Source organism: Peromyscus maniculatus, chromosome 9, assembly GCF_049852395.1.
Source record: "Peromyscus maniculatus bairdii isolate BWxNUB_F1_BW_parent chromosome 9, HU_Pman_BW_mat_3.1, whole genome shotgun sequence".
In the NCBI taxonomy this organism is placed as follows: Eukaryota; Metazoa; Chordata; class Mammalia; order Rodentia; family Cricetidae; genus Peromyscus; species Peromyscus maniculatus.
The window spans coordinates 54420741-54448636 of NC_134860.1; the positions used below are offsets into that span (position 1 = coordinate 54420741).

Consider the following 27896-nt stretch of genomic DNA (forward strand, 5'->3'; position numbering starts at 1 on the left):
AAAGGATTTGGTTAGTTTTAACTCACAGTTCATCATCCCAAGGAAGCTGAAGAGGCAGTAATTTGAAGCAGATCATCACATTCCAGCCACAGTCAAGAGAAGAACACTGAATTCACGAATGCATGCCAATGCTCAGCTCGCTTCTCTTGAACACCCTCTGCCTAGGGAATGGTTCCACCCACACTTAAGATGCCTCTTCCTGCAGGGTGGTGGTGGTGGTGCACTCAGGAAGCAGAGGCAGAGGCAGGTGGATCTCTGTGAGTTCCAGACCAGCATGGTCTCAGAGTGAGTTCCAGCCAAGACTACACAGAGAAACCCTGTCTTGAAAAACAAACAAACAAACAGAAAGCTGGGTCTTCCCACCCCAACTAACATAATAAAAATAATCACCCACAGACATGCTGAGTGGCCCATCTCCCCAGGTGATCTAGATTTTGTCAAATTGACAACACTTAACCATCACAGCTGCAAACACATGTTGGTGAAAATATAATCATGACTTGTATTCAGCCCCTTCATTCATGCTAAGCAAGGGAACAGGTGCTTTTGTTTTGTATGTTTGTGTGTACACGTACATGTGTATTCATAGAGGCCAGAGGTCAACCTTGGGTGTCTTTCCGGAGAAGCTGTCCATTCTATTTCTGAAACACAGTGTCAAACTACTTACATATAGGGTATCAAGAATAGACCAAAGAAAAAATAGACCCATTTCCAATTTATGGAACTATCCAATGAATTTATGGGGGCTATCTACAGCAGTATGGGTGAAGGTTTAGTTCCAGGAGCATGGACTACTCAAAGGCAGCTGTGCCACCAAAAAGCCTACCCCAGCCTGGGTGATAACTCATGTGAAAGCTGCATACTTAAAGCTCCCAACAGGACTTGAGGAGTCTACTGAAGGCAGCTCTGGGATCTCTTTCCAGCAAATATTTACTTATTTACAGAATATATATATATATATATATATATATATATATATATATATAAAATATTACTGTATACATACATATGTTACTGTACACACATATATATTACTGTACATAAACATATATTATTGTATACACACATATATTATTGTATATATGGACAGAGAGAGAGAGTGTGTATGTGTGTGTGTGTCTGTCTGTCTGTCTGTCTTTCTCACTGGGGCCTAGAGATCACTGATTAGATGAGGCTGGCTTACAGGCCAGTGAGTCCTAAGAATCTGCCTGCCTCCACCTCCCTACCACTAGGATTACAAATGCATGCCACCATGTTGGGCTTTTTATGTGAGAGCTGGGAATCAACCTCAGATCACTACACTTGCACCCCAGGTATTTTGCCCAGTAAGCCATGTCTCTGCCCACCCCCACCCCCTGAGATATTGTCTCAATAAGCAGCCCATGCTGCTTTTGAACTCAGCCGGTAGCTAAGGTGCCCTCAAACCTGTGGCCATCTGCTCAACTTCCCAAATGCTGGTATTGCAGGAGAATGCCACCACGCTTGACTGGGACCCACCTTATCTGGCTTCTTGAAATGTTTTGATGACTTTCACGGACCACCCGAGGAGGAGGATTATAAATAAATTCAAGGTCATCCTTTCTACTGCATAGCAGGAAGTTGGAGACCAGCCTGGGATGCAGGAGACCTTGTCTCAAAAAGACTGTAGATGGCGCAGGTAACATGGTTTCCAGGGCTTCATCCCATTAGGGCTGAGAGAGGTGGCGCAGTGGCTAAGAGCATTGGCTGCTTTTCCGGAGGACCTGGGTTCAATTCCCAGCACCCACATGGCAGCCCTCAACTGTCTACAACTCCAGTTCCAGGGCCAGGGGACCTGACACCCATGGTAAAACATTAATACACATAAAATAATAAATTATTTTTTAAAATCCCACTAAACTGATTTTGTGTGTGTGTGTGTGTGTGTGTGTGTGTGTGTACACATACTGCAACAGGGTCCCAGACCTTAGCACAACTGACTCCATGATGAAAGTGCCATCCAGGCTATAAAACTCAGCACATAGACAGCACCACCTGCCAAAACAAAAACAAAGACTTAATCCATCCCCTAGTTCTGGGAAAGTCTCTGAATGTATTAACCTTGATTTTTGGCTTCTGTAAGTCTGCTTATGGCTAACTGTTCTTACTAAGTGAAGTATATCAACCCAGAGCATGTTTTTTGTGTTTAAAAGCTCACTCTGAGAAAGGCTCAGGGCTATAAACACCCAGTGTAATCGCCAGCCAGCTAATAAAGATTTTCTATTGGCTTAAATCCATGTCTGAGCATTTTTCTCTGGTGAATTCCCCACAACTACACACACACACACACACACACACACACACACACACACACACACACACACGGTTGTTTTGTTTTGTTTTTCAAGACAGGGTTTCTCTGTGTAGCCCTGGCTGTCCTGGAACTTGCTTTGTAGATCAGGCTGATCTCGAACTCAGAGATCTGTCTGCCTCTGCCTCCCAAGTGCTAGGATTACAGGTGTGTGCTAACACCACCCGGCAACAATATATATTAAAGCACGATCTCACTATGGAGCCCTGGCTGACTCAGAACTCAGATTGCCTTACTTTTGCTTCCTGAGAGTGCTGAGATTAAACATGTGTGCTACCACACCTAGCCCTCAATTGCTTCCTGGGCTTGTTCTTTGAACAATCCTTGTGTAGCAATAACAGGAATAATTGTGATTTTGTTTTGACAGGCTAATGCTGGGTAGATCCTCCAAACTTACTATTTCTTGTGGTGATACTTTGTTTGTGCTGTATCAAAGCTTGCCTGGAGATCAGCGTGAGGAGCTAGCCACTAGAGACCAAGTAGTGGTGGCACACACCTTTAATCGTAGCACTTGGGAGGAAGAAACAAGAGGAAGTGATAAGGCTGGGTAGAGACAGGAGCTCGGCCTTTTCAGGCTGAGGATTCCTAGAGGTAAGAAGTCTTTCTACTGGCTGGTTGCTCTGCTTCTCTGGTCTTTCAGCTTTCACCCTGATATCTGACTCCAGGTTTTTATAATTAAGACTAATTAGAATTCCTGCTACAATTTCTTTTCTTTCTTTTTCTTGTTCTCTTCCTTTTTTTTTTTTTTTAAATTGGTTTCTTTGAGACAGGGCTTCTCTGTGTAGACCTGGCTGTTCTAGAAATCATGCTGTAGACCAGTGTGGCCTCAAACTCAGAGATCACCTGCCTCTGCCTCCCCAGTGCTGAGATTAAGGGCCTGTGCCACCTTGCCTGGCTAAATTTACTATTTCAAGGATGCCTTGGCTACTTGGATTTTGTATTACTTCTAAATTTAGAATCATTCCTTAATTTCTACCCAGAATCAATGTTACTCCAGTTGCATGACTGCAAAGCACATGCGCAGTTCAGGAGTCAAGCAAAGGGTCTTGTGTCTTACATCATCAGTGTGCACTGGTGATCATTGAAGCACAGTGTGGTCACACAATCTGGGCCTTAAAGAGCTGTGACTCAGACCCCACCCTCTTTCTGTTCTGCTCTCCCCCCCCACCATCTTCCCTCTCTTTGCACATGCTTTCCTCCCCAGGCCTGGTTCTCTTGTCTCTGCCCCACCCAATAAAGCTCTAAAACTAATACTGGGCTCTGTCGTGACCATGACCTTTCCATGCAGTAACCAGTGCCGCCACCAGTGCCGCTTATCATTTATTTCAATCAATATTTTAAAAAAATATTTAAGGGATTTTAGTTAGTATTGTGTTGAAATTAGATGAGTAATGGACAGATATATCGTCTTCCAATCTAAGAAAAATTGTGTATTCCCCCTCTATTATTTAAGACTTGTGTGTGTGAGTGTTTTGCCTGCATTATGTAATATACACCATGTGCATGTAATACACGAGGAGCTACAAGAGAACACCAGATCCCCCTAGAACTGGAGTTGCAGAGGGTTATGAGCCACCATGTAGGTGTTATATTCAACTGCTGAGCCATCTCTCTATCCTCTATTCTTATTTTCTTCTGCCTTTTTCTCCTCCTTCTCCTATTTGAGACAGGGTTCTCACTATGTAGCCTGGAGCTCGCTATGTAGTTTGCTGGCCTCTAATTCAGAGATCTGTTTTCCACTTCCTACTGGGTGCTGGTATTCCAAGTTTGCACCACATTATTCATTTTTTTGTTTGTTTCCCAAACAAGAGTTTCTCTCGATCCTTGGCTGTCCTGGAACTGGCTCTGTAGAACCAGGCTGCATCCTGAGTGCTGGTATTAAAGGTTTGCACCACCTTTTTTTTTTTTTTTTATGTATTTTCTGTTTTTTCCAAACAAGCTTTCTCTATGTAGGCCTGGTTGTCCTGAAACTCACTCTGTAGGCCAGGCAGTAGAGTAACTTCAGTTCCAGGAGACTTGACACTCTCTTATGAACTCTGCGGGCACCATGTACATACATGGTACACACAACATACATACAGGCAAAACACTCGTACACGTAAAATGAAACTAAAAGAAGTGTCATATCTTCTAAAGTACCCTCATAGGCCTTTGAGAGTAAAGTGACATTTTGGAGATATTTCAAAGCTGTATGTACATTCAGATCAGTTTCTACCTCTGTATCTATTTGGAAGGAGTCTGGTAGAAGATCCACCTCAACTCCCCTCCCCCCTTTCCCTAAACCCACCCCTTCAAAGCCTGCCAAACACAGCTTCTCCCTCAGAGAGGCTCAAGACCACTTCCACAGGGTATATAAGGGCATCCCAGAAAAGACACGTGGTTCTTCCCGTCTCTTGGCCCCGTCTCCTCTCTGAGGGGCCAGGAATCACCCTGAACGCTTTACCCATCAAACCTGGGCTTTTCCAATTCGGTCTGATTTGGTTTGCTGCATTGGTGGAGAGGCCTATCAGGGGGAAAAAGACTTATCAATATCTTATAGAACATGATAGCTCATGCTTGCCTGGAACTCATTATACATTAAATATCCCATGTTGGCCATGAATTAGTAATAATCCTCCAGCCTCAGCTTCCCTAGTGCTGGGATTACAAGTACAAACCACCATGACTGACTTAGATCTAATCCTAAATGATTAAAAGTGACTTTTTTTTTCTTGAGACAGGGTTTCTTATACCCAAGAGTGACCTGACACTTTCTGCTTGCTTCTACCTCCTGAGTATCGAGATTACAGGCTGATGCAGTGTTGGAGATCAAACCCAGGACTTCCTGGGTGACAGGCAAGCACTCTACCAATGGAAGGACATCCTTGGTGTGAAACAAGGTACAATTCCACACAAATGATTTAGTGGGTGTTCTAAAAAATGCTCTCATGCAGTGGCATCGTCGAGTGTGTGCTCCCACACAGAAGGAAGCATCTCATTAGGTCATTGTTAATAAAGACACTGTTTCACAAGAAAAGCCATGTCTCAGTGTTTTATTTCTGTGAAAAAAACAAAAAACAAAAAACACCATGACCACGGTAACTCTAATAAAGGAAGATATTTAATTGGGGCTGACTTACATCAGGGCAGGAAATATGGCAGTGTACAGTCAAACATGGTACTAGAGAAGGAGCCATCTTGATCCAGAGGCAACAGGGAGAAAACTGACTTGAGCTTCTGAGACCCCAAAACCCACACAGTGACACACTTCAACAAGGCTACACCTAATAGTGCCTCTCCCAGTCTACGCAGGCCACTGCTATTCAAACCACAAGGCCCCAATGGTGAAACAAGTTCACACACCCCTAAGAATTTAATAAATAAAATTATCAGAAGTAAAAGAGAAAATTATCAAATTCATAGTGATCAGGACCCTAGATGGCAATCAAAATTTTTACATTTGCTTATTCTTCTTTGGGAAAATATCAAATGATGGATGATGTTGGTGCAGCAGGAGGGCATGGAGAACCCTGGGGTCCAGGATTGGGAGGCTTTGGGAGTTGCAGTAGTCACTGTGGCTGTGGTCCAGGCTTGGAGGCTTGTGGAGGTAAAGCTGAAGACAAGGAATGGAAACCCATCACCAAGCTGGGCCATCTAGTCAAGGATGTGAAGATCAAGTCAGTTGTGGGATGTTTGGACTGTGTGAAGAGGTGTTGCTGTGATTGGCGTAATAAAGAGCTGAAATGGCCAATAGCTAGGCAGGAGAGAAGAGGCAGGACTTCCGGCAGAGTGGCAGTCAGAGGGATGAACCTAGGGACGTGGGAGACTAAAGTGGGATTCGGAACAAGTCCAACATAATGGGCAGGGTAAGGTAACTGAGCCACATGTGATAGAATATAGATTAATAGAAATAGGTTAACTAAGTTATAAGAGCTAGTTAAAAAAAAAAAAAATCTAAGCCAAGGCCAGGCTTTCATAATTAATAGTAAGTCTCCATGTCATTATCTGTGGGCTGGCAGTCCCAATGAGAAAGCTTACTAGACAAGTCCTGGGAGACCTACTTGTTCTCCCTGCCCATTAAGGAATTTCAGATTACTGACGTTTCTTCCTGGGCTCATCCCTGATGATGTTCTAAAGATTTCAGTGCAGAAGCAGACTCAGGCTGGCCAGTAGAACAGGTTCAAGGCTTCTGTTAATATTGGGGACTACAATCGTCATGCTGGTCTTGGTGTTAAGTGCTCCAAGAAGGTAGTCACTGCCATCTGAGGGGCCATCATCTTGGCCAAGCCTTCCACTGTCCCTGTGCAGAGAGACTAAGGTGGGAACAAGATTTTCAAGGCCCACACTGTTCCACGCAAGGCAATCGGCTGCTGCGGCTCCATGCTGGTGTGTCGCATCCCTGCCCCCACAGGCACTAGCACTGTCTCTGTTCCTGTGCCCAAGAAGCTGCTGCTACTGGCTGGTATTGACTGCCTAACATCAGCCAGGGGCTGCACTGCCACCCTGGGCAACTTTGCCAAGGCCACCTTTGATGCCCTCTCCAAGACCTACCCCCAACCTCTGGAAAGAGACTGTTCATTCACCAAGTCTCCTTATCAGGAGATATTCATTGACCATCTTGTGAAAACCCACACCAGAGTCTCTGTCCCAAGCTCTAGCTGTGGCTACCACATAAAGGTTTTTATACAAACAAGGAAAAAAACACAGTGAATTAAGTCTGAAAAAAATTGTTTAGATTCATAGTTTCTCAAATTTCACACATGGATTATACTTTCACAGGGAAAAGTACAACACTGAAAGTTAAATACACACACACACACATACACACACACTTTTTTTTTTTTTTTTTGAGACAGGTTTCATTGTGTAGCCTTAGCTGTCCTGAACTTGCTCTGTAGACCAGACTGGCCTTGAACTCAGATCCATCTGTCTTTGCCTCCCAAGTGCTGAGATTAAAGGCATGCACCACCACCTGTCTACACACGTTTTTAATGTCTCTTATAGTCATACTAACAGAAAAATAGCAATATATTCTTAGTAATTAAAATTCTTATTTAAGAAAAGCTAAAACATTTACACATTAAACTGAAAACAAAAATAAAAAGCCAATAAAATTCAAAATACCTTTATTTACTGTAACAAATGAACTGATTTGTGCAAATAGAAAAAAAATGTTTTAAAGAAAGACAACACAAGAATTTGGTTTAATAGCAAACAGCTGTAGCTTCTGATCCTATTCAGTTCTTAAGCTGTTTGAATATATTTTCTTTTTTGGTTTATCAAGACAGGGATTTTTTTTTGTATCCCTGGCTGTCCTGGAACTCACTCTGTAGACCAGGCTGGCCTTGAACTCACAGAGACCCACCTGCCTCTGTCTCCCGAGAGCTGGGATAAAAGGGATGTGCCAACCCTGCCCAACCTGAATATATTTTAACAATGTTAAAAAAAAAATGCTTATTCTACAATGTATCTTGTCTTTTCTGGCTCTCAGGCCATTAAGTGGAAGTCCTCTAAGAACAACTTTACAAGGTGAGAACCCCCATAGTGATAGAACTCAAACTGCCTTTAATAAAATCTGCAAGAATCATTATTTACTCCAATGGCTTTTCAATTTGAAACAGGAATATTTTTACTATTTATTTGCTATTAGACATAGTGGTAACAAACTTCCGTAAGTTCCTCCACTTAAGAGTACCACAATGTAATGGTACTGTCTCCTGGTACAAAACTTTCCTGTGTAATGCAGACCCTGTGATGTCTAGAGCAGACAGGACATTATGTGTACAACAGCAGCACACCATTTTCCCCATCCTCATAAAATCTACGCTCTATATCAGCTTCATCGGTTTTACTATTCAAGTTAGATTTTAATTTGGAATACTTAACACTGTTGTTGATGTGCATTTCACTTTCCTCATGTTTCCCGAGAATATGTGACAGATGCTGCCAATCTTTGCACCCATTCTCATTTTTCAGTTGATTCTTCCCTTCTCCAAAGAGTCTGCAATACAGACAAAACACCGAGTCTTTGGAGGCTGAGTAGAGAAGCCAGGATCTGGTGGTCTTCTCACCGCTCGGAAGAATCCGTGTGTAGTACGCTTCCGAAAACTTCCTCCCTGTGTTGTCTTTTGGAAAATTGAAATTTCTTAGTTGAGGTGGATCATTTTTGACAAGACTATCACGCTGTTTCATATTCAAAATCCGGGGCCACGAGCCTGGATCTGAAGAGAGTACAGCTGACACAGCGGGGTCTTCCGAGCGTCTGTCTCCCGGTTGCTCCTGCAATGTATCAGGCATGGCTGTCTCAGGAGGCGAGTTCCCATGCTGCTCCTTCCGTGACGCATCTAGGCTACATTCTGCTGCAACTTTTATTACCTCTGAGCTCTTTCCCTTTTTTTCTGGTATTTCTATTTTTTCTGAAAGTGTGCTTGATTCAAGTAATTTTCTTTCATTTTCTTCTCTGGTAGCATTCCTTTTTCTGTTTTGTAAAAGTAATAATTTTGATCTTTTTTCCATTATCTGTCAAGAAATAGAGATTACAATTTTATTGGCATTTTAAAAACTGAAGTAACAGAAATAAAACCAGGCAATGGCTCACTGTTAGCTATCAAAGAAATAAGGCACACCAAGGAATGCACTCAGTGTACATACATACATGAAGCAAAGTACTCATACTCTGACAATGATTAGATAGTGACACAGGACTTTGGCTAAAGCTCTGGTGGAAAATTTAACAATGTGCACTGAATTGGGAAAGCAGTTTGGCAGTTCATGTGACATTGTAAACATATGATCCATACAGACAAGGTATATAGCTAAGATAAACGTCATGTTCACACAACCATTCAATGAGATCAATTCAAATAACAATAAAAAACTAAGTATAAAGCTGGGCAGTGGTGGCGCACACCTTTAATCCCAGCACTCATGAGGCAGAGGTAGGTGGATCTTGAGTTCAAGGCCAGCATGGTCTACAAAGTGGTTTCCAGGACAGCCAGGGCTACACAGAGAAACCATGTCTCAGAAAACAAACAAACAAACAAACAAAAAAACAAAAAAAAAAAAAACCAAGAAACCAAGTATAAACTGGTAAAGGCAGTAAACACCTTAAATCTCAGCACTTAGGAGCAGAGGCAGGCAGTTGTCAGCTTGGTTTGGTTCACACAGAATTCCAGGCTAGCCAGAGATACATAGTAAGACTTTTTCTAAACACACAAACAAACAAACAAAAAGAGGGGGCTGAGAAATAGCTCAGCTGTTAAAGAGCACTGGCTGTTCTTCCAGAGGTCCTGAGTTCAATTCCCAGCAACCACATGGTGGCTCACAACCATCTGTAATGAGATCTGGCGCCCTCTTCTACCCTTTAGGCAGACATGCAGGCAGAACACTGTATACATAATACATGAATCTTAAAAAAAAAAAAAAAAAAAAGAGGCAGGCCAGGTGCTAGCTAGTTTTATGCCAACTTAACACAAGCTAAAGTAACCCGAGAGGAAGGAACCTCAATTAAGAAAATGTCTCTAAAGTTGGGCATAGTGGCACATCCCTTCATCTCAGCACTCAGGGAGGCAGAGGCAGGCAGATCTGAGTTCAAGGCCAGCCTGGTCTACAGAGCGAGTTCCAGGACAGGCAGGGCTACACGAAGAAACCCTGTCTCAATAAATAAATTATATATATGTGTGCCCCCACTCCTTCAAGGCAGGATGTCACTATGTGGCCTGGCTGTCTTCAATCTATGTATATCAGGAGGGCCTCCAACTTGCAGTGATCTGCCTGCCTCTGCCGTGATTAAACATGTCCAGCACGCCCAACTCTTTTCTTTTTTTTAATAGAGTATTTTGCCTCCATGTATGAATATGTGCATGCCTGGTACCCATAGAGGCCAGAATCGGATCCCCTAGAACTGGAAACATGGATGGGTGTGACCCAACATATGGGTGCTGGGAATCAAATCTGGTTCCTCTGCAAGAACAAGTACTCTAAACCTCTGAGCCACCTCCCCAGCCCCTCAAAAGCAATTAGTTTTAATTGTAAAAGTGCCATAATCCTTTTTACACATGTACAGAAGTACAAACACATAACAAAGATCTCTACTTCATAATTCCCAATACACTGTCAAGTAATCTTCATTTATTTACTTATTTATTTGATTTTTCAAGACAAGGTTTCTTTGAATAGCTCTGTGTCTTTCATGGAACTCACTCTGTAGCCCAGGCTGGCCTCAAACCCACAGAGATCTGCTTGCCTCTGCCTCCTGAGTGCTGGGATTAAAGGCATGTGCCACCACTACTCTGCTATTTTTTTTTTTTTTTTTGAGACAGGGTTACTCTGTATAACAGCCTTGGCTGTCCTGGAACTCTCTTTGTAACCAGGCTGGCCTTGAGCTCAGAGATCCACCTGCCTCTGCCTTCAGAGTGCTGAATTAAAGGCGTGCGCCACCATGCCTGGCCCTATTAATGTATTTTTGAGAGGGGTATCACTGTGTAGTTCCAGCTCACCTCAAACTCACAGACATCACAAGTGCTAGGATTAAAGGTGTGCCACCATGACCACACATGGCATTTTATTTTATAATTACTTTTCAAATCCATTATAGAAAAAAAGTACTTGTGGATTAAAGTGAGGACTTAAAACACCATTTTCCTTCCTTCATGGGCTGAGGTTGAATTTATTTTATAGAATGATTACTGAGCACTTACAAAGCTCTGGGTTTGATACTTAGCATCACATAAAAGGTGTGGTGACAGATGCCTGTAATTCTGGGATGGTGGAGATACTGGCAGATCAGAAATATCCCCAGCAGTACAGCTAGTTTGAAGCCAGCCTGGACTAGCGACCCTGTCTCAAAAAAAAAAAACAAAATAAGTAGTCACTCAGCAATACAGTGTGTATTGTTTTTGAAGAGGACCTAAGTTCTGTTCCCAGCATTAATGTGTGCAACTCAAGCTCCAGGGGATTTGATGCTTTCTTCTGACCTCCGTGGGGAACTGCAATCACACGCACACAATCACACACACATACAATTAAAAATAAAACCACTTGGGGGTTTGGGAGAGGACTCAGTACTTAAGAGCACTCACTGTTCTTTCAGAGGACCTAGTGTTTGATTCCCAGCACCAACATGGTGGCTCACAACTATCTGGAATTCCAGTTCCAGGAATCCAATGACCTCTTTTGACCTCCAAGGGCACCAGGCATGAACATGGTACACATCCATACACATAGGCAACACTCATATACACAAAGTAAAAATAAATGTATCTAAAAAATAAAAACCTTAAACATTGAAAAGTGCCATTTACTTACTAAATTTTTAAACAGGGTCTCTCTAAATGCCAGGCTGGCCTCAAAATTGACTCTTCTTCCTTGCACTATATATATGGCAGAATAGTATTTTATTATGGCAGACAAGGAAGACATTTTAAAAGATTTTCCTTTTTTTTTTTTTTTGAGATAGGGTTTCTCTGTGTAGTCCTGGCTGTCCTGAACTCAGAGATGCCCCTACCTCTACCTCTCAAGTGCTGGGATTAGAGGCATGAACTACTACTGCTGGGCTCTTAAAACAGATTTTCATGTAGCCAATGCTGGCCCCAAATTTGTTCCATAGCCAAGGCTGACTTTGAACTTTTCTTTTTTTTTTCTTTCTTTCTTTTTTTTTTTTTTTAAAGATTTATTTATTTATTATGTATACAGAGGAGGGTGCCAAATCTCATTACAGATGGTTGTGAGCCACCATATGGTTGCTGGGAATTGAACTCAGGACCTCTGGAAGAGCAGTCAGTGCTCTTAACCTCTGAGCCATCTCTCCAGCCCCTGAACTTTTCTTATTTGGGGTAGATGTGTGTACACAGATCATTCAGTTGTCTCCCATGTGGGCTATGGGATTGAACTCAAGTTGTCAGACTTGGTGGCAAGTGCCTTTATCCACTGAGCCATCTCTCTGGCCTGACCCTGGACTTTTGATCCTCCAGTTTCTACCTCCTGAGTGCCAGGAATATAGGAATGTCCCTATATGCCAGTGTTTATGAGGTACTTTATGTATGATAGGTGAGCACTTACAAGCTACACACCAATCCATTTACAAATCTTGGATTATCATTTATTAATTATTTTTCCTAATATAAGAATCGTCAAGTGACTTGTTTTGTTGCTCCCTTTTTGAGACAGGGTCTAATCTACAAAGTCCTGGCTGTCCTGGAACTCACTATGCAAACCAGGCTGGCTTTGAACTCACTAAGAGCCACCTGCCTTTGCCTCCTGAGTGCTGGGATTTTAAAGGCATTTACCAAAAGACCTGTATCAAGACTTCTCAATAAGGAAGATGGGAATTTAGCTTTCCTTCCTCTCACCGATTCACATTCACATCACCCAGCAACATGTCAATCACAGGATGCCCTGGGGACTGTCATGTACAAACAGGATGTTGAAGAGCATACCTAGCATGTATCTATCCACTAGATGCCAACAGCACCCCTAAATCACTGGCAGGAAGAAACATTCCCCAAATCCTTGGCTTACATCAAGAGTATATTTAGATTTTGGGGCCACTGAAATTTCACAGCCAGTAAATGCAGTTGCTTTGTGAGCATGATGACCTGAGTTGACCCCTGGAACTGACTTCACAAAGTGACCTCTGACCTGTGCACATGGGTCATGGTGTTTGCCTGCACTCACACACATACATTACCCGTACACTAGAATAACTATGAATTTTGTATATATTATATATAATAAGTATTTTCTTAATTTTTGTTTTTGTTTATGGGGTTGGGGGTAGTGCAAGATGTCAGATCTCTTGGTGCTTGAGTTACAGGAGATAGTGTCCACCTGACATGGGTGCTGGGAACTGAACTTGAGTCCTCTGGAAAAGTAGCAAGTACTCTTTACCACTGAGCCATTTTCCAGCTCCCTATTAAAAGAAGAATAGCTTTATATTTTATGACTACACATTATTCAGTGATAAGCAACTAATGACAATATTAAAAAATCTTTGTTGATGTTGGGGGTGCCATCAGGGACTTAACCTAGGACTGTGTGTATACCAAGGAAGTCCTCTGCTCTTCTCTGAAGACCTGCTACTGATTACTTTGAAACGAGTCAAGATCTGGATACACACAGCTGCGGCCTATTTTGATTACATGTATTTCCCCATCTTACTTTCTTCTCTTCAATTAATACCCTATGTGCAAATCTCATGTTATTTTTTTACATGTGTTTATATGTGGTGTATGTACATGTGCACATATGTATGTAGATGTATGCTCTCTTGAGCATGTGCAGTCACAGAACAACATTAGGTGTCCTGTTCCAGACACATGGTTACAAAGGCAGACCTAGTAAAACTCAGTGAGTTATAAAACAAACAAAGACATTGTGGTGGTTTGAATGAGATAACCACTCTAAGTCTCAGGCATGTGAATAGTTGTCCCTAGTTAGTGGCTGTTTGGGGTCCAATTAGGAGGTGTGGCCCTGCTGGAGGAAGTCATCACTGCAAGAAGGCTTTGAGGTTTTAATACTCCTGCCATTTTCAGTGTCTTCTCTCAGCTTCCTGTTTGTGAATCAGATGTGAGCACTCAGATCCAGCTGCCTCCACTTCACCCTCATGAACTATTATCCTCTGGAATAGTGAACCCCAAGTAAGCCCTTTTTCCCTGTAAGTTGCCTTAGTCATGGTGTTTCGTCACGGTAACAGAAAAGTTAATACAAACATGAATGTAGGAAAGGAATTTGGAGGGGCAGGGGACACTGATAAGGTGGAAATAAGGGAATGAGAGTAATAAAAAGATATTACATATATGTATTATATTCATTTATGAAATTGTTAAAGAAAAAACTAATAATATCTGAGACAAGGTCTTGCTTTGTATGGTCTAACTTGCTAGGTAGAAGAAAGTGGCCTCCACCTCACAGAGATCCACTTGTTGGGCCTCCCTAGTGCTGGGATTAAAGGTATGCGCCCTCATCGAAAGTATTAAAACTTAGAAGCTCAGCATGGTGGTATACGTGTGAATCTGAGTGCCCCTGTAGCACAATGGGAGATGGCATCAAGACTCACCAGAAGCTTGAAGGCCAGGTAGCCTGGTGTACACATTAAATAATGAGATCATGTCTCTAATAAGGTACAAGGCAAGGACAGACACCCCAGGTTGTCCTCCTACACTTACAAGCACTTGCATCACACAAACACATGTACACACAAGTAAAAAAAAGAATTAGGGGCTGGAGAAATTACTTAAGCAGTTAAGAGGACTGGCTGCTCTTCCTGAGGATCTAGGTTTGATTCCTAGAAATCACATGGTGGCTCACATCTGTCTGTAATTCCAGTTTCAGAGGACCCAATTCTTTTCTGGCCTCTGAGGGCATCAAGGATGTGATACACAGACAAACTTGCAGGAAGAACACCCATGTACATAAAATAACAGCAGAGGAACAAATGAAACAATACATTACCTCTTCATATTCATTGACACAATTCTGGCAGCAGAATCTCTTTTGCTGACCTGTAATCAGGACCTTGTGTCCAGTATTCTTGGGCATATACTTGCTACACTGTTCACAGCAGTTCATTATTAGACCATTAGTCAATCTGTATTCATTAAAGCAATTATTACTACAAAGTTTATGTGTTATATTGTTAACACTGATTTCATGGCGAACCTAAAAGAAAACAAAATTTCTTAAGACAGTATTAGATAATTTACTGCCCTACAGTATTTGGATCCTTCCTTACAATATTCAGGAGGCAGATGAAGGGAATCATTATCCATACTTAGAATGGTGTCTGTGTGTCTAGCAGTGAGGTGGTTCTAAAGCTGTAACTGAAATAAATTTGTCTTTGATTTAAATGCCCCCAAAGTTATTGATATCACATTTAGTTACTGAGGACGATGTAAAACAAAGGACTGCCTGAATAATGTCTGTCTCTTCCTCTTGAACAGGATCAAACTATTTGTCCCACATATTCTTGCAGATCTGTTGATTCCTTCATTGTCTTGAAATTACTGAATTACTACAACTAATTCCACAGAAACAGACATACTTTTTACACCACGAAATTGGGGTATATCTATCTCTCCATATAAAAATTGTTTGAGGGTTGGGAGAGAGGTCTCACTATTGTATAGCCTTGGCTGTCCTGGAACTCACTATATGTAGACCAGGTTGGTCTCAAATTAAGAGATTTGCCTGTCCCTACTAGGATTAAAGGTGTGTACCACCGACTCAGCAATAAGTCTTTTTTTTTTTTTTTTTTTTGAGACAGGGTTTCTCTGTGTAACAGTTCTGCCTGTCCTGGAACTCTGTAAACCAGGCTGGCCTCAAACTCATTGAGGATCCACCTGCCTCTGCCTCCTAAGTGCTAGAATTAAAGACATGCACCACCACCACCACCACCCAGCAAGCAGTAAATCTTTTTAATAAAGAGAATTCTAACATCTTAGTAGTTCTTTCAATTTAGAATATGGACATTATGTAGATACAGAGCTTACACTGGTACTTAAAATTCAGCATTATTCCTAGGAGTCTAAATAGTAGCAGTATAAAGAGCCAGACCTCTCCTAATTTATTACACATTATACATCTTGACTTAGTAAAAGTTTCTTTTCTGAGACTCTGGTAGCATTCATTGGGAGACAGAGATGCATTACGGAATTCTGGTAAGGACTTGCTTGACTCCACTGGAGGAATAATGGTTGTTGTCTTCATAGGAGAATCTCTGAAACACAAGGGGAAAGGAACTTCTTAAGATCACTGTACTTTAAAATCCACTCTCAGCTTTACTTCCACTATTTCCTAAATAATACAAGTGAAAACTCTTTCGGAACACTAGTAATGCACTAAAGTTCCCAGCATTCTAGGATTAAAAGATGCTAGTAGCTGGGGCTAGAGAGATGGCTTAGTGGTTAAGGGCACAGGCTGCGCTGGGCGTGACGGAGCACACCTTTGATCCCAGCCCTCAGGAGGCAGAGCCAGGCAGATCTCTGTGAGTTCGAGGCCAGCCTGGGCTACAGAGCGAGTCTCAGGACAGCCAGGGACACACAGGAACCCTGTTCTCGAAAAACCCCCTCCCAAAAGAGCACTGGCTGCAGTGCTTGCAGAGGACTCAGCGCTGGTCCCTAGCACACACATGGTGGCTTACAACCATCAATTCCAGTGAACCCAGCTTCCTATTCAGAATTCTGAGAGCACAGTGTATACTTACACAAACACAGGCAAAACAACCATACACATAAATAAATCCTGTAAAAAACACTGGTTGGAAAACACCAAACCAATGGTGCTGAACAGATGGCTCTTTGTTGCATTTACTGCTCTTACAGAGAACCCGAGCCTGGTGCCTCGCCTGTGTGAGGCCGCTCGGTATCACCTTTTTACCCCAGCTGTGGGTGATGCAGCACCTGAGCTTCGGGCCACCTGCACTCACGTGCACCTACACACAAACACACACACAATTTTTTCCCTTTATTTTTATTTTGTGTGTATGGTTATTTTGCCTGCATGTATGTCTGTTTACCACATCAATCCAATACCCACAGGGGCCAGGAGAGGGCGGATTTCCTGGGACTGGAGTTAACTGCAGTTAACCTGGGTGCTGGAAAAACCAAGAGCAGCCGGTGCTCTCAAGCACTGAGACATCTCTCCAGCCCCATAAAAGTAAAACTGAAAGAATGTTGGTAGTGGGCCTGGAGAGATGGTCCAAAAAGAAAGGGCACTGTCAAGCTTGATGATCTAGGTTCAATTCCTGCAACCCACACTGTAGAAGCAAAGGACCAACGTTAGTGGGTTATTCTCTGAATGTGTGCGTACATGTGTACACACACACACACACACACACACACACACACACACACACACACACACACTCACAGATCAAAACAAACAAAATCCACACGTAAAAAGGGAAAGACAAACATAGCACCTGAGAGGATACTATACTTCTGTACCTACATACATTCTTCTGTTAAAACTACAATATACTACAGTGTAAGTTCTACCATAAGTCTAGCTTACAGTTATATCCAGAGGATTTATTTATACTGGACCATTAAACCACAGGGAGAAATGTTGAGGTCTGCTTACTTTTTACATGTCACATTCTGTGTCTTTTGAGTACGTCTGTAAGAGAATGAAGAAAGGCAGGTAGTTGTACAAAAGAGGTGAGCTGATCCTTTTCGTTGATAAACTGTCTGCCCCTTCTGTAGAGGTTTTTTGCAGTTTGCACACGTGACTTTAACTGGTTTAGAGGGTTGTTGTTGGGCAGAAGGCTGGAATATCTGTTTAGGAAGTGAGGCCACTGGTGATGAAGAATCCACCCCTTGTTGTTTCTGGTTACGAGGAAATGATGCTGACTGGGAGATCCAAGAATCTTAAAAATGAAACACATAAGCAAAAGTCATGGAATAAATAAGAATACATATTAGGACATATCTAAATTTAAGAAGACTTTAAGAGGCCAGCCTGGTCTATAGAGCAAGATCCAGGACAGGCTCCGAAGCTACACAGAGAAACCCTGTCTCCAACCCCCCACACACACAAAAGTCATTGATTCAGCCCTAAAAACAGATAGGACCTAAATTATTTTTGATTAAAAAAAATTTCCCTCTCCAAATTGCAGACACAAAAGACTTCAAACGTATTAAGTAACATTATTTAATATGAAAGCCAATCAATTATTTGATATAGAATGTAACAGATGTGAGTTCTAAAAAGAACAGCTATGGGAGCTGAGGAGACGGCCTATCTAGTAACATGCTTCTTCTCCCACTGTGCAGTCCTGAAGACCGAGAGCTATCTCCAGTATCCACGTGAAACTAAACAAAACAAACAACTGGAAGAGAACAACGCAAACAAATGGCAGGCTAATAAGGTGGTATAGCGGTGACATCACTTGTGGCCACACCGGACAACCCAAGCTGGCTCCTTAGATCCCACACGGTAGGAGAGAACTGACCCCTGCAAGCTGTCCTCCTGTCCACTACACAAGCTGTAACACGTGCGCACACGTGCACACATGCGCGCGCACACTCACTCACTCTTAATGTATTTAATCTAGCTTTTGTTTTTAAAGTTAAACCAGTAATGGTGGCACATACTTTTGACTCCTGCACTCAGGAGACTCAGGATCTCCGTGAGTCTGAGGCCAGCCTGATCTACATAATGAGTCTCAGGGCAGCCATGATTACAGAGTGAGAACCTTAAAGACATTTTCTTTTTAAGGTTAAAATAGGAAAAAAAAAAGTCTCTGTGAGTTTGAGGCCAATCTGGTCCTTAGAGCGAGTTCCAGGATGGCCAGGATTAGAAAGATAAAAACAAAGAGCATGCATTTATAATCCCAGTGCTGGGAAGACAGAAAAGGGACCTGGGGCTTGCCAGGTAACGAATCTAGCTGAGTGAGCTTCAATGTCAGTTAGAAAAACAAAACAAAACAAAACTATTTCAAAAAACAAGACAGAGACCAACAGGGGAAGAGAACTCCGGCCTCCAGGCACGTGCATACAGACTCACACAGAAACCTCAATGTACTTAATACAAAGCAAACAATAGAACTTACTGCTTACCAGGATTGTAATGTGCTGGAAATCTTCCACTGTGAAGTGTGTCTGCTACATCCATCCTACCAGGATTAAAAGGTCCTACTCCAGTCTTGGTCTGTGAAGTTAAAGATGAGGTGTATGTTTGTACATTAACACTACATCCTTGACTGACATATACCAAGTTGGTACTCTACAGTGATGTACAATCAATCATTAAGCTCCTATCTCGCCTAGCATTCAGGTCTTACACCTGCTTCTAAAGTTGTTAACGTTAGTATTATTACAGTCAATTCTGTAGTGATACAATTAATACCCACTCCTGAATTTACCTTACTTCTTGATAGACTGGAAACGAAGAAATCCAAATTTTTGGTACTATTTTTGTTTCCAGGAGGTCCCCATTCAGTAAACTTGGTAGAATTTTTCTCCTCCCCTCCATCTGTTTCTGTGTCCTCTTCATCCTCAATAACAATTGTTTCAGATATACTTCCCTTCTGAGAAGTCAAATCTTTTAAAGGAGAAGGAATTGTGGAATAATTTCCTTGTGGATTTTCATGTTTTGAAGATGCAAATACAAAGTCTCTTTCCTCAGCTATTGCTGGAGCACAAACTGGAGGCTGTATTGATTCAACGAACACAACATCATCATCTTCCACAGGTGAGTTTCTAGATGCACTGACTGAAGAATCCACATCTGTGAGATGAGCTGCCATGGCTGAATAGCCTAGTAAAGCACGAGTCCATACAGCTCACCAATCTTCTCACCGAATTATTTATCCACAACAAAGACTCTGTAAGAGACAGAAAAGAGGATATTTCAATTTTACTGAAGTAACAGCGCTGATAAAAATTTTTAGAACCATTCCTGTGATACTCATTCTGTTTTCCTGTTAACCACTATGTTAAATTCTACTTCTTTGTGGAGTTTGATGGAAACTATAGAATTTGATAGCAGTAATTGTGCTCATTTTATGCTACTCTCCACTCACAACAAAAACAGCCTAACTTCGCCGGGCAGTGGTGGCACACGCCTTTAATCCCAGCATGAGGAAGGCAGAGCCAGGCAGATCTCTGTGAGTTTGAGGCCAGCCTGGTTTACAGAGCAGATCCAGGACAGGCACCAAAACTACACAGAGAAACCTGTCTAGAAAAACCAAAAAAAAAAAAAAAAAAAAAAAAAAAGAAGTGCCTAAGATTTCTTTAAATTTAAAATAACAAAATTTAGGCTGGAGAGATTACTTGGCAGTTCGGAGTGTCTCTTATTTAAGACCTGAGTTCGGTTTCCAGCATTCGTATCAAGACGCTCACAACTGCATGTAACTCTAGCTCCAGGGGATCTGGCACCCTCTGCCAGACTCCACAAACACCTGCAGCCACAACTTTCAATGTCCACACAAGACACACAAGTTAAAAAATAAACTCGAATATATATTTATTATATATATACACACACATGGTAGCACACACCTTTTAAAAAATGTTTCTTTCTTTTTCTAGTTTTATTTAGTTGTATTTTTTAACGTATGAGTGCTCTGCATGTATACCTGCAGGCCCGAAGAGGGCATCAGAACCTATTATAGATGGTTGGTTGATCCACCATGTGGTTGCTGGGAATTGATCAGGACCTCTGAAAGAGCAGCCAATGCTCAGCATTTGAGAGGCCGAGGCAGAGGTGGAGTTAAGAGAATCTCCAAGTTTAGGCCAGACTGCTCTACATAGCAAGTTCCAGGACAGTCAGAGCTAAACAAAGACCCTGACTCAAAAAAAAAAAAAAAAAAAAAAAAAAATGAAACCAAACCAAACAGTAAAATTCCATTAAATACCAACTCAGGGTCCTTACACATTACCGTAGCAGATGCTCTCACGACTAGTCTCTCTAATACTGCAACTCCTAGTTCTCTCGTCCTGTCAATGTTTTTCTCCCAAATAAATCTCCCAATACCACAATGAAATTTTCTTAGAATTGTTCTTGTTTTTCCCCCATCAGGAAGCCTAAGTCCTTTTGTTCGACAAAGGTCTTTTTTTGGTTTTTCTCTGTGTAGCACTGACTGTCCTGGAACATGCTCTGTAGACCAGGCTGGCATTGAACTCAGAGATCCACCTGCCTCTGCCTCCTAAGTGCTGAGATTAAAGGGGTGCACCACTACCACCCCTCTTAGAGACATTTCCTTTATTATGATTCCCTACTAACTGATGGCTCTAGTTTGTTTCAAGTTGACATAAAACCATTCAATATGGTTCAAAACAGAAAAGTTACTGTTTGACCACTGAGTTATGTTATATTGAGCAAGTTTATACATCTCATTGAATTAAGTTTTCTAGACTGTAAACAAAATGGACATAAAACAAGATTTTAGCTTGGTATAATCCAAGACTCAGGTTAGGACCTTACACCCACTAGGTAAGTACTATACAACTGAGCTATATCTCCAGTCCTAGACATTTTAAATCTTGATGGGTTAAAGTTCTCTAATTTTATTTTTGCAACAAGTTTTACCTATAAATGGTAATATTTTTTCAATACAAAGATCCCTGAAGAGAACCCAGGAGGGACACTGATGAAGATATGCCACTTGGCTATAGATAAATGATATGTATTTTAAAAGGCTAAAAAGGAAAACTCTAATGAAAATTGCCATTAAAAAATGAGTCAGATATGGGTGTGGTGGTGCACTTCTTTGATCCCAGCACTCAGGAGGCAGAGGCAAATGGTCTCTGTGAGTTCAAGGCCAGCCTGATCTACATTGAGAGCTTCAGGACTACAGAGATGCCATCTCAAAACAAACCAACAAAAAAAAAAAAAAAAAAAAAAAAAAAACGAAAAGAAAAAGAAATGAGTCACAGCATTAGGAAGATTGAGAACCACTGATTTAGCAAGTTCCAGCACGGCCAGGTCTCTCTAAATAAAGAGACCTTGTCTCGGGACTGGGGAGATGGTTCAGAGGTTATGAGCACTGGCTGTTCTTCCAGAGGTCCCGAGTTCAATTTACAGCAACCACATGGTGGCTCATAACCATCTATAATGAGATCTGGTGCCCTCTTCTGGAGTGCAGGCAGACACTGTATACATAATAAATCTTAATTTAAAAAAAAAAGAGAGAGAGAGACCTCTCTCTCTCAAAAAAAAAAAAAAAAAAAAAAAAACCAAAACAAAACAAAACAAAAAAAACCCACCCATAAAATGAAAAAGTCAACCCAAAGTTCTCTGAATGTATAATGGATAGGCAACTATTTCAAATTTTACATCTCAACTTGTCAGGTCCAAAAGAAAACTCTGGACAAATGGTACATACTAAAATGTCGGCAGACCTCAGACTCTCAGCACCTGGGTACCTGTGACCCCACCCTAAACTCTACCTCGTGGGCTTCCACACTCCACCCCCTACCAGGTTTTCACTACTATATAACCTTGCCATTTTGGCCACATGCCCTCTTGCTCCCTTCCAACCCCGTGGTCCGGTCCATTCTGCTGGCCATGTTCAGTCTACTACTCTCTCCCTGCTCTGGAGTATTCCAGATGCCTCTGGTTACACTCTCCTCATATCTACAAAAAAAAAAAAAAAAAAAAAAAAACTCTCCTCAACCACACCTTAGAGCAGTCATGTCCTCATTTCCATTCAATAGTAAGTTTTCATTGAGTGCTTTAGACTTTCGGGTGGTTTAATTTTGTTATGTGGTGCTTTTCTATGAAAAGATTTAAAAAAAAAAAAATAACAAAATTGGTAAACATCCTCCATCAGATCTGGCCTATGTAGGCAAGCCTGTGGGGCATTTCCTTGGTTGCTTAATAATGTAGGAAGGCTCAGCCCAATGTGGGTGGTACCAGGGGCAGGTGGTCTTGGGTTGCAGAAGACAGTCAGATGTAAATGGGAAGCAACTAAGCAAGTACCTTCAGTTTCTGCCTTTAGGTTCCTGCCCCAACTCCCTTATGATGGACTTTAAATTTAAGATAAAGTGTGAGGAAAAAATGCAACTGACAGAAGCCTGACTTGTAAAGTTTCAGAGGGAAGCAAAGACAGACAGTGCCATTCTCGTGTCGTGTTGACATATTTCAATCTGTAGCTTCTTGTCAGCTGGGGCTAACAAATTGGCTGTGATTAACAAGAGACCAGCACCACTGAGATGAAATCTGCAAAGTATGTGGTGCACACCTTTGGGGCACTTGAGAGGCAGAGGCGGGCGGATCTCTGATGTCGAGCCCAGCTTGGTCTACAGAGAGTTCCAGGACAGCCAGGGCTATAAAGAGAAACACTGCCTCCAAAATACAAACAAGAAAAGAAATCTGTGAAGTATTTCCTCAGGGTCAGCACACAGAAGCTGTGATTCAGAGGCGTCAAGGCTATCTTAACTGACAGCGGAACTTGGTAATATGTGAAAGTACTCGAGATAATGACAGCATGGACGGACCCTGAGGAGTCAAGAGGTCACAGAGACGCTGATGAGGCAGGTTAAAGATCCCTGAAGAGAACCCAGGAGGGACACTGATGAAGACGTGGCCTTAGTTACAGTCAAGACCCCAGCATATTGGAGAGGCCAGGATTGTGAGGTAACAAGACAGATGCAGGTGTGAAGCGGAGCTGGCTTGAGTCCTCGTATGTGCAGATAGCAGAGCCGGACAAGTCACAATGTGCAAAGTTCTCTGGAGCCCCAAAGATCCTGAGTCAAATCCCAGGTGTCAGACTAAACTATTTATATTTACACTGTCGAACTCTGGTTTTGCTTTGATCTGTGCCTGATTCTTCTCTCTTGGAATAATAAACATGTAACTAAGTTTTATTTATAGGAATACCCAGTTGGAAAACTTGGTGGACTTTTAATTTTAAATACTGAAAAAAATTATTATTTTACGTATATGGGAGTTTTGCCAAGATGCCTGGTGCCCAGTTCCCTGGAACTGGAGTTACAAACAGTCCTGAGCCACCATGTGAGTGCTGGAAACTGAACCTACTGCTCCTCTCCCCCAACCCCCAGGACTGAACCCAGGGCCTTGGGCTTGCTAGGTAAGAGCTCTACCATTGAGCTAAATGCCCAATCCCTTTACTTTTTTAAAAAATTATTTATTTTTATTATATATACATTGGTGTTTTTGCATACATGTATGTCTGTGTGTAAGGGTGTCAGATCCCCTAGAACTGGAGTTACAGAGAGTTGTGAACTGTCATGTGGTTGCTGGGAATTGAACTCAGGTTCTCTGGAAGAGCAGCCAGTGTTCTTAACCACTAAGTCATCTCACTAGCCACCAAACCTACTACTACTCTTAACCACTACGGGAACTCTTCAGCCACCAGATTTTCAATTTTTTTTTTTTTTTTTTTTTTTTTGGTTTTTCGAGACAGGGTTTCTCTGTGTAGCTTTGCGCCTTTCCTGGGACTCACTTGGTAGTCCTGGCTGGCCTCGAACTCACAGAGATCCACCTGGCTCTGCCTCCCGAGTGCTGGGATTAAAGGCGTGCGCCACCACCGCCCGGCAGATTTTCAATTTTTAAAGAGATGTTGGTTATTTTAAAGAGACTTTGAACTTAAAAAATTTTTTTGAGTTATTCAATGTCCGAGTATTTTGCTTGCATGCATGTACACCACGTGAATGTCTAGTGTGCCTGAGGGTCAGAAGAGGGCATCAGATTCCCTGCAATAGGTCAAAGGTGGCTGCAAACCACTATGTGGGTGCTAGGATTCAAGTGCAAATGTTCTTAATGTCTGAGCCATTTCTCTAGCCCCAGGCTTTGAACTTTTAAAAGCAGTGGCAATGTGTGGGTCACACCACCTTTGGCAAACCTCTTTCAAAACCACTGTTTCTTTGTTTTTGGTTTTTTTGAGACAGGGTCTCTCTGTGTGGCCCTGGCTGTGCTGGGACTTGCTCCATAGACGAGGCCTCGAACTCAGAGATTCACCTGCCTCTGCCTCCCAAATGCTAGGATTAAAGGTGTGTGTCACCACAACCTGGCAGAAACCACTGTTTTAAAGTGTATGAGTTTTCTAAATGTTTATTTAATTTTGTGTGTGTGCCTGGTGCCAGCTCACTGTGTATGCAGGAGTCTGAGGCGGTCAGAAGAGGCATCAAATCCCCTAGAACTGGAGTTAGAGATTGCTGAGTGCCAGGACTCAAACCCAGGCCCCTGCAAGATTATCAAGTGATTTTAACTGCTGAGCCATCTCTCCAGCTCCCCAATCTCCTTCCCGACTCCCCTAACACCCTTTCCCAACACGGTTTCTATGTAGCCCTGGCTGTTCTGGAACCTGATCTGTAGACAGGCTGCCATCAAACTCATAGATCCTCCTGCCTCTGCCCCATGAGTGCCAGGATTAAAGGCCTGCGCCACTACACCCGGTTCAATCTCCATTCTTAAAAGCTAGACAGAGAATTCTACGATCTGACAGGGTCCTAACTTTAAAAGGGTCCATCTGAGGGGGGCTGGAGAGATGGCTCAGCAGTTAAGAGCATTCACTGCTCTTGCAGAGGACAAAGAGTTCTGATTCCGGTGCCCAACTGATCCCACTCACAAATACCTGTAACTCCAGCTCCAGCCGATCCAATACCTTCTTCTGGCTTCCTCAAGAACACAAAGACAACACATACTCTTAAGTATTTTTTAAAAATGAAAAAGATATGTCTAAGAAGTACTATATAAGAAATCACAGAGGCTGGAGAGATGGCTCAGTGGTTAAGAGAACTGGCTGTTCTTCCAAGGGATCAGGGTTTAAGTCCCCACATCTCCAGGGCAGCTCACAACCTGCTGTCTAGTTCCAAAGGATCCATTGCCCTCTTCTGGTTTCCTTGAACACTGCAGCCAAGTGGCACACAGGCATACAGGCAGCCAAACACCTATGCATGTAAAAATAAAACCTTTCAAAAACTGGAAAACCTGTAATTCGCTCTTCCTCAATCTTAAAACATTTTTCAGTAATTATTTAGGCATTTATTTTAAAGCTTACTTTAAATAATTATTAGTAGTTCAAAAAATACAACAGAAAGAAGTATCTATTGGAAAAGAGGACAAAAACGTTATGTGCACAGCATTTTAATGAATTGGGGCTTAGTCCCGTTTAGGAATGCTAGAAAACAGCAGTGTTAGTGCGACCCACAGGTGTGTCTTCCCCAGATTCCACAGGCTCAGCTTTCCCAGCAGAGAACACTCAAGCTGCAACTTTTCTACAGAATAGCAAAGCAAACCTCATATAGAACACAGTCTATCCTAGTAAGTTTAAACAGCAAAGCTACGCAAAATGACTCACAATGGAGATGCTTTCCTTATTTCTGCCAAATGCTTCACCAGACTGGCTTGAAGGTCCTAGAATAAGAGTAAAAAACAAAACAAAACAAAAAACCCTTTAGTACCAATAGCGAGGAGGTAGCATCAACCCTGAACACTAGAGGAGGAAGTTAACCAAAGTGAATTCATTCCCAAGCTTTTCTAGCAACCTAACCACAAATAAACAGAAAATCAATTATTAAAAACTACAGCAGACCAAGCTCAATCTACTCCTTCCAGATTCAGAATAAGGAGTAGCAGAATGATAAATAGGTCCTCAAAGCCAGTAAGGGATTCATTCCTATTTCTCCAAAGCCCACTGCGTCACCGCCTCCACTAAAGTACCAAGAAGGAGAAAGCGGTTCAATAACGGGTCCCATTTGGCGCAAGCACTTGCTGGGACTTAAGGTTCCTACGCCTCTGTAGCCAGCGACAGGCACCAAGTCAGCCATAAGAAATTAACCCACGTAAGACTAGAAGCTGCACGGCGCGGTGGAGAAGAGCAAAGGAGAAAACGCCGCAGGCCTTAAGCGGTCACCTCACCACCGAAAACTTGGGGTCTCGGTCGGGCAGACCGGGTGGGGGTGCAGCCACCAGGCGGGAGGGCCAGAGGGCCCCGCCCACCCGCTCGCAGTACAGAAAACAAAACACCCGAGACCTCCCGCGACCTCGGGTAGCCGCCACCCGCGCACTGCGTCCCCCGCGCCCCCCGCCCCGCCGTCCGCCTCACGCAGCCCACCCGGCCGCGCCCGCGCTCCCTCAGCCCTCGGGCAGCACCTGAAGCTGCCGGAACAGGAGCGCGGCCCCCAGCGCACCCCGAGGCCCCGACGCAGCAGTGGCGACACCGACCAGCTGCCCTCGCCCGCCTCCGCCTCCTCCTCCCGAGGCTGCGCCGCTCTCAGCCACCCCCACTCTCCGCGGCCCTCGACAGGAAAGACAGCGGGGAAAAGCCTCACCCGGTTCTGGCTGCAGCTCCGCGGAACGAACCTCCCCTCCCCCGGCCCACCCCCCTTCGGCGACACGCACAACTCCGCTCGGTCCAGTCCCGGCTTTAGCGCTGGGGAGGAGGAGGGAGAGGAGGCGGCGGCGCGGCGGAGCCCGGGGAGGCCCCGCCCTCCGCACGCTCATTGGCTGCTGGCGAAGGCGGCCCCGAACGCCTCGGGCATGCCCATTGGCTCCGTCGGCTTTCTTTCAAGGCCCTCCTCGGTGAGGTAGTCAGAGCGGCTGTCCGTCAAACGCGGGCCACGCCCTCGAGCCTGCTGTTCCCTCCCCCCTGCCGCCAGCCTCGGGCTTAGCCCGCCCTCCCTCCCTCCCTCGGTGCCCCCGCCCCGCCCCGCCCCCACTCGCCGGGTCCGCCGGGGTCAGAGCCCGAGTGGCGAGGCCCGTACTGCCGATCGCCGCTCGGCCTCGGGCCGGGGCATCTTCGTCGAGGCTTCCCGCGGGGCCCGGACCGGGCCACCGGGCCTTGGCCTCCAGACGGTCGCCGCGGTCCCCCGCGACTCGGGGTCCCCGAGGAGAGACGCGGCCTCGATGCCCCAGCGTCCTCCCTGTCCAGGCCCCAAAGGCCCGGGAGACGGGCGAGCCGCGCAGTGTCTGCGGCGGGCCGAGGGGGCGGGCCGGGCCGCGGCTGCAGGGGACCGGCGCGCTGGCCGCCGTGCAGGCGCCTCCACCGTGCCTCGCCCGTGGGAACGGTCCCCCACCTCCGCCATGGCTGCGGCGGGAGGAGACGTCGTCCTCCATTTTGTGGGATCTGGTGGGAGAACTCGGTGCCCATCGGAACCGAACCCCGGGGCGCCGGGGAACTTGG

General features: G+C 43.7%; 1 protein-coding gene and 1 pseudogene across 9 annotated transcripts; one reads left to right on the top strand and one right to left on the bottom strand.

Annotated features, from left to right (window-relative positions):
- Positions 1-5411: 5411 nt before the first annotated feature.
- Zmym5 (zinc finger MYM-type containing 5) lies at positions 5412-27896 on the bottom strand. Of its 9 annotated transcripts, none has more exons than XM_076545067.1 (9): positions 27046-27162; positions 26073-26128; positions 25571-25662; positions 19170-19631; positions 18865-18955; positions 17387-17672; positions 15860-16022; positions 14759-14965; positions 5412-8827 (listed from the first exon to the last, which is right to left on the bottom strand). In XM_076545067.1, the coding sequence occupies exons 4-9, from the start codon at positions 19551-19553 to the stop codon at positions 8084-8086; spliced, it is 1875 nt and encodes a 624-aa protein (XP_076401182.1). In that variant the 5' UTR covers positions 19554-19631; positions 25571-25662; positions 26073-26128; positions 27046-27162; the 3' UTR covers positions 5412-8083. The 9 variants fall into 9 exon arrangements, with proteins under 9 accessions (XP_076401182.1, XP_042140863.2, XP_076401183.1 ...); XM_042284929.2 differs by lacking the exon at positions 27046-27162 and adding an exon at positions 26939-27000 and having other exon boundaries at positions 25347-25662; XM_076545068.1 differs by lacking the exon at positions 27046-27162 and adding an exon at positions 26867-26927.
- On the top strand, positions 5801-7018 carry LOC102923149 (small ribosomal subunit protein uS5 pseudogene; annotated as a pseudogene).

Coding starts and splice junctions, on each gene's coding strand:
- Zmym5 (XM_076545066.1), bottom strand. CDS start 19,553: ATGGCAGCTCATCTCACAGATGTGGATTCTTCAGTCAGTGCATCTAGA. Junction 17,673..18,864: donor TCCAGCACATTACAATCCTG/GTAAGCAGTAAG, acceptor TTCATTTTTAAG/ATTCTTGGATCTCCCAGTCA. Junction 8,828..14,758: donor GTGTCAATGAATATGAAGAG/GTAATGTATTGT, acceptor ATTTCTTGACAG/ATAATGGAAAAAAGATCAAA.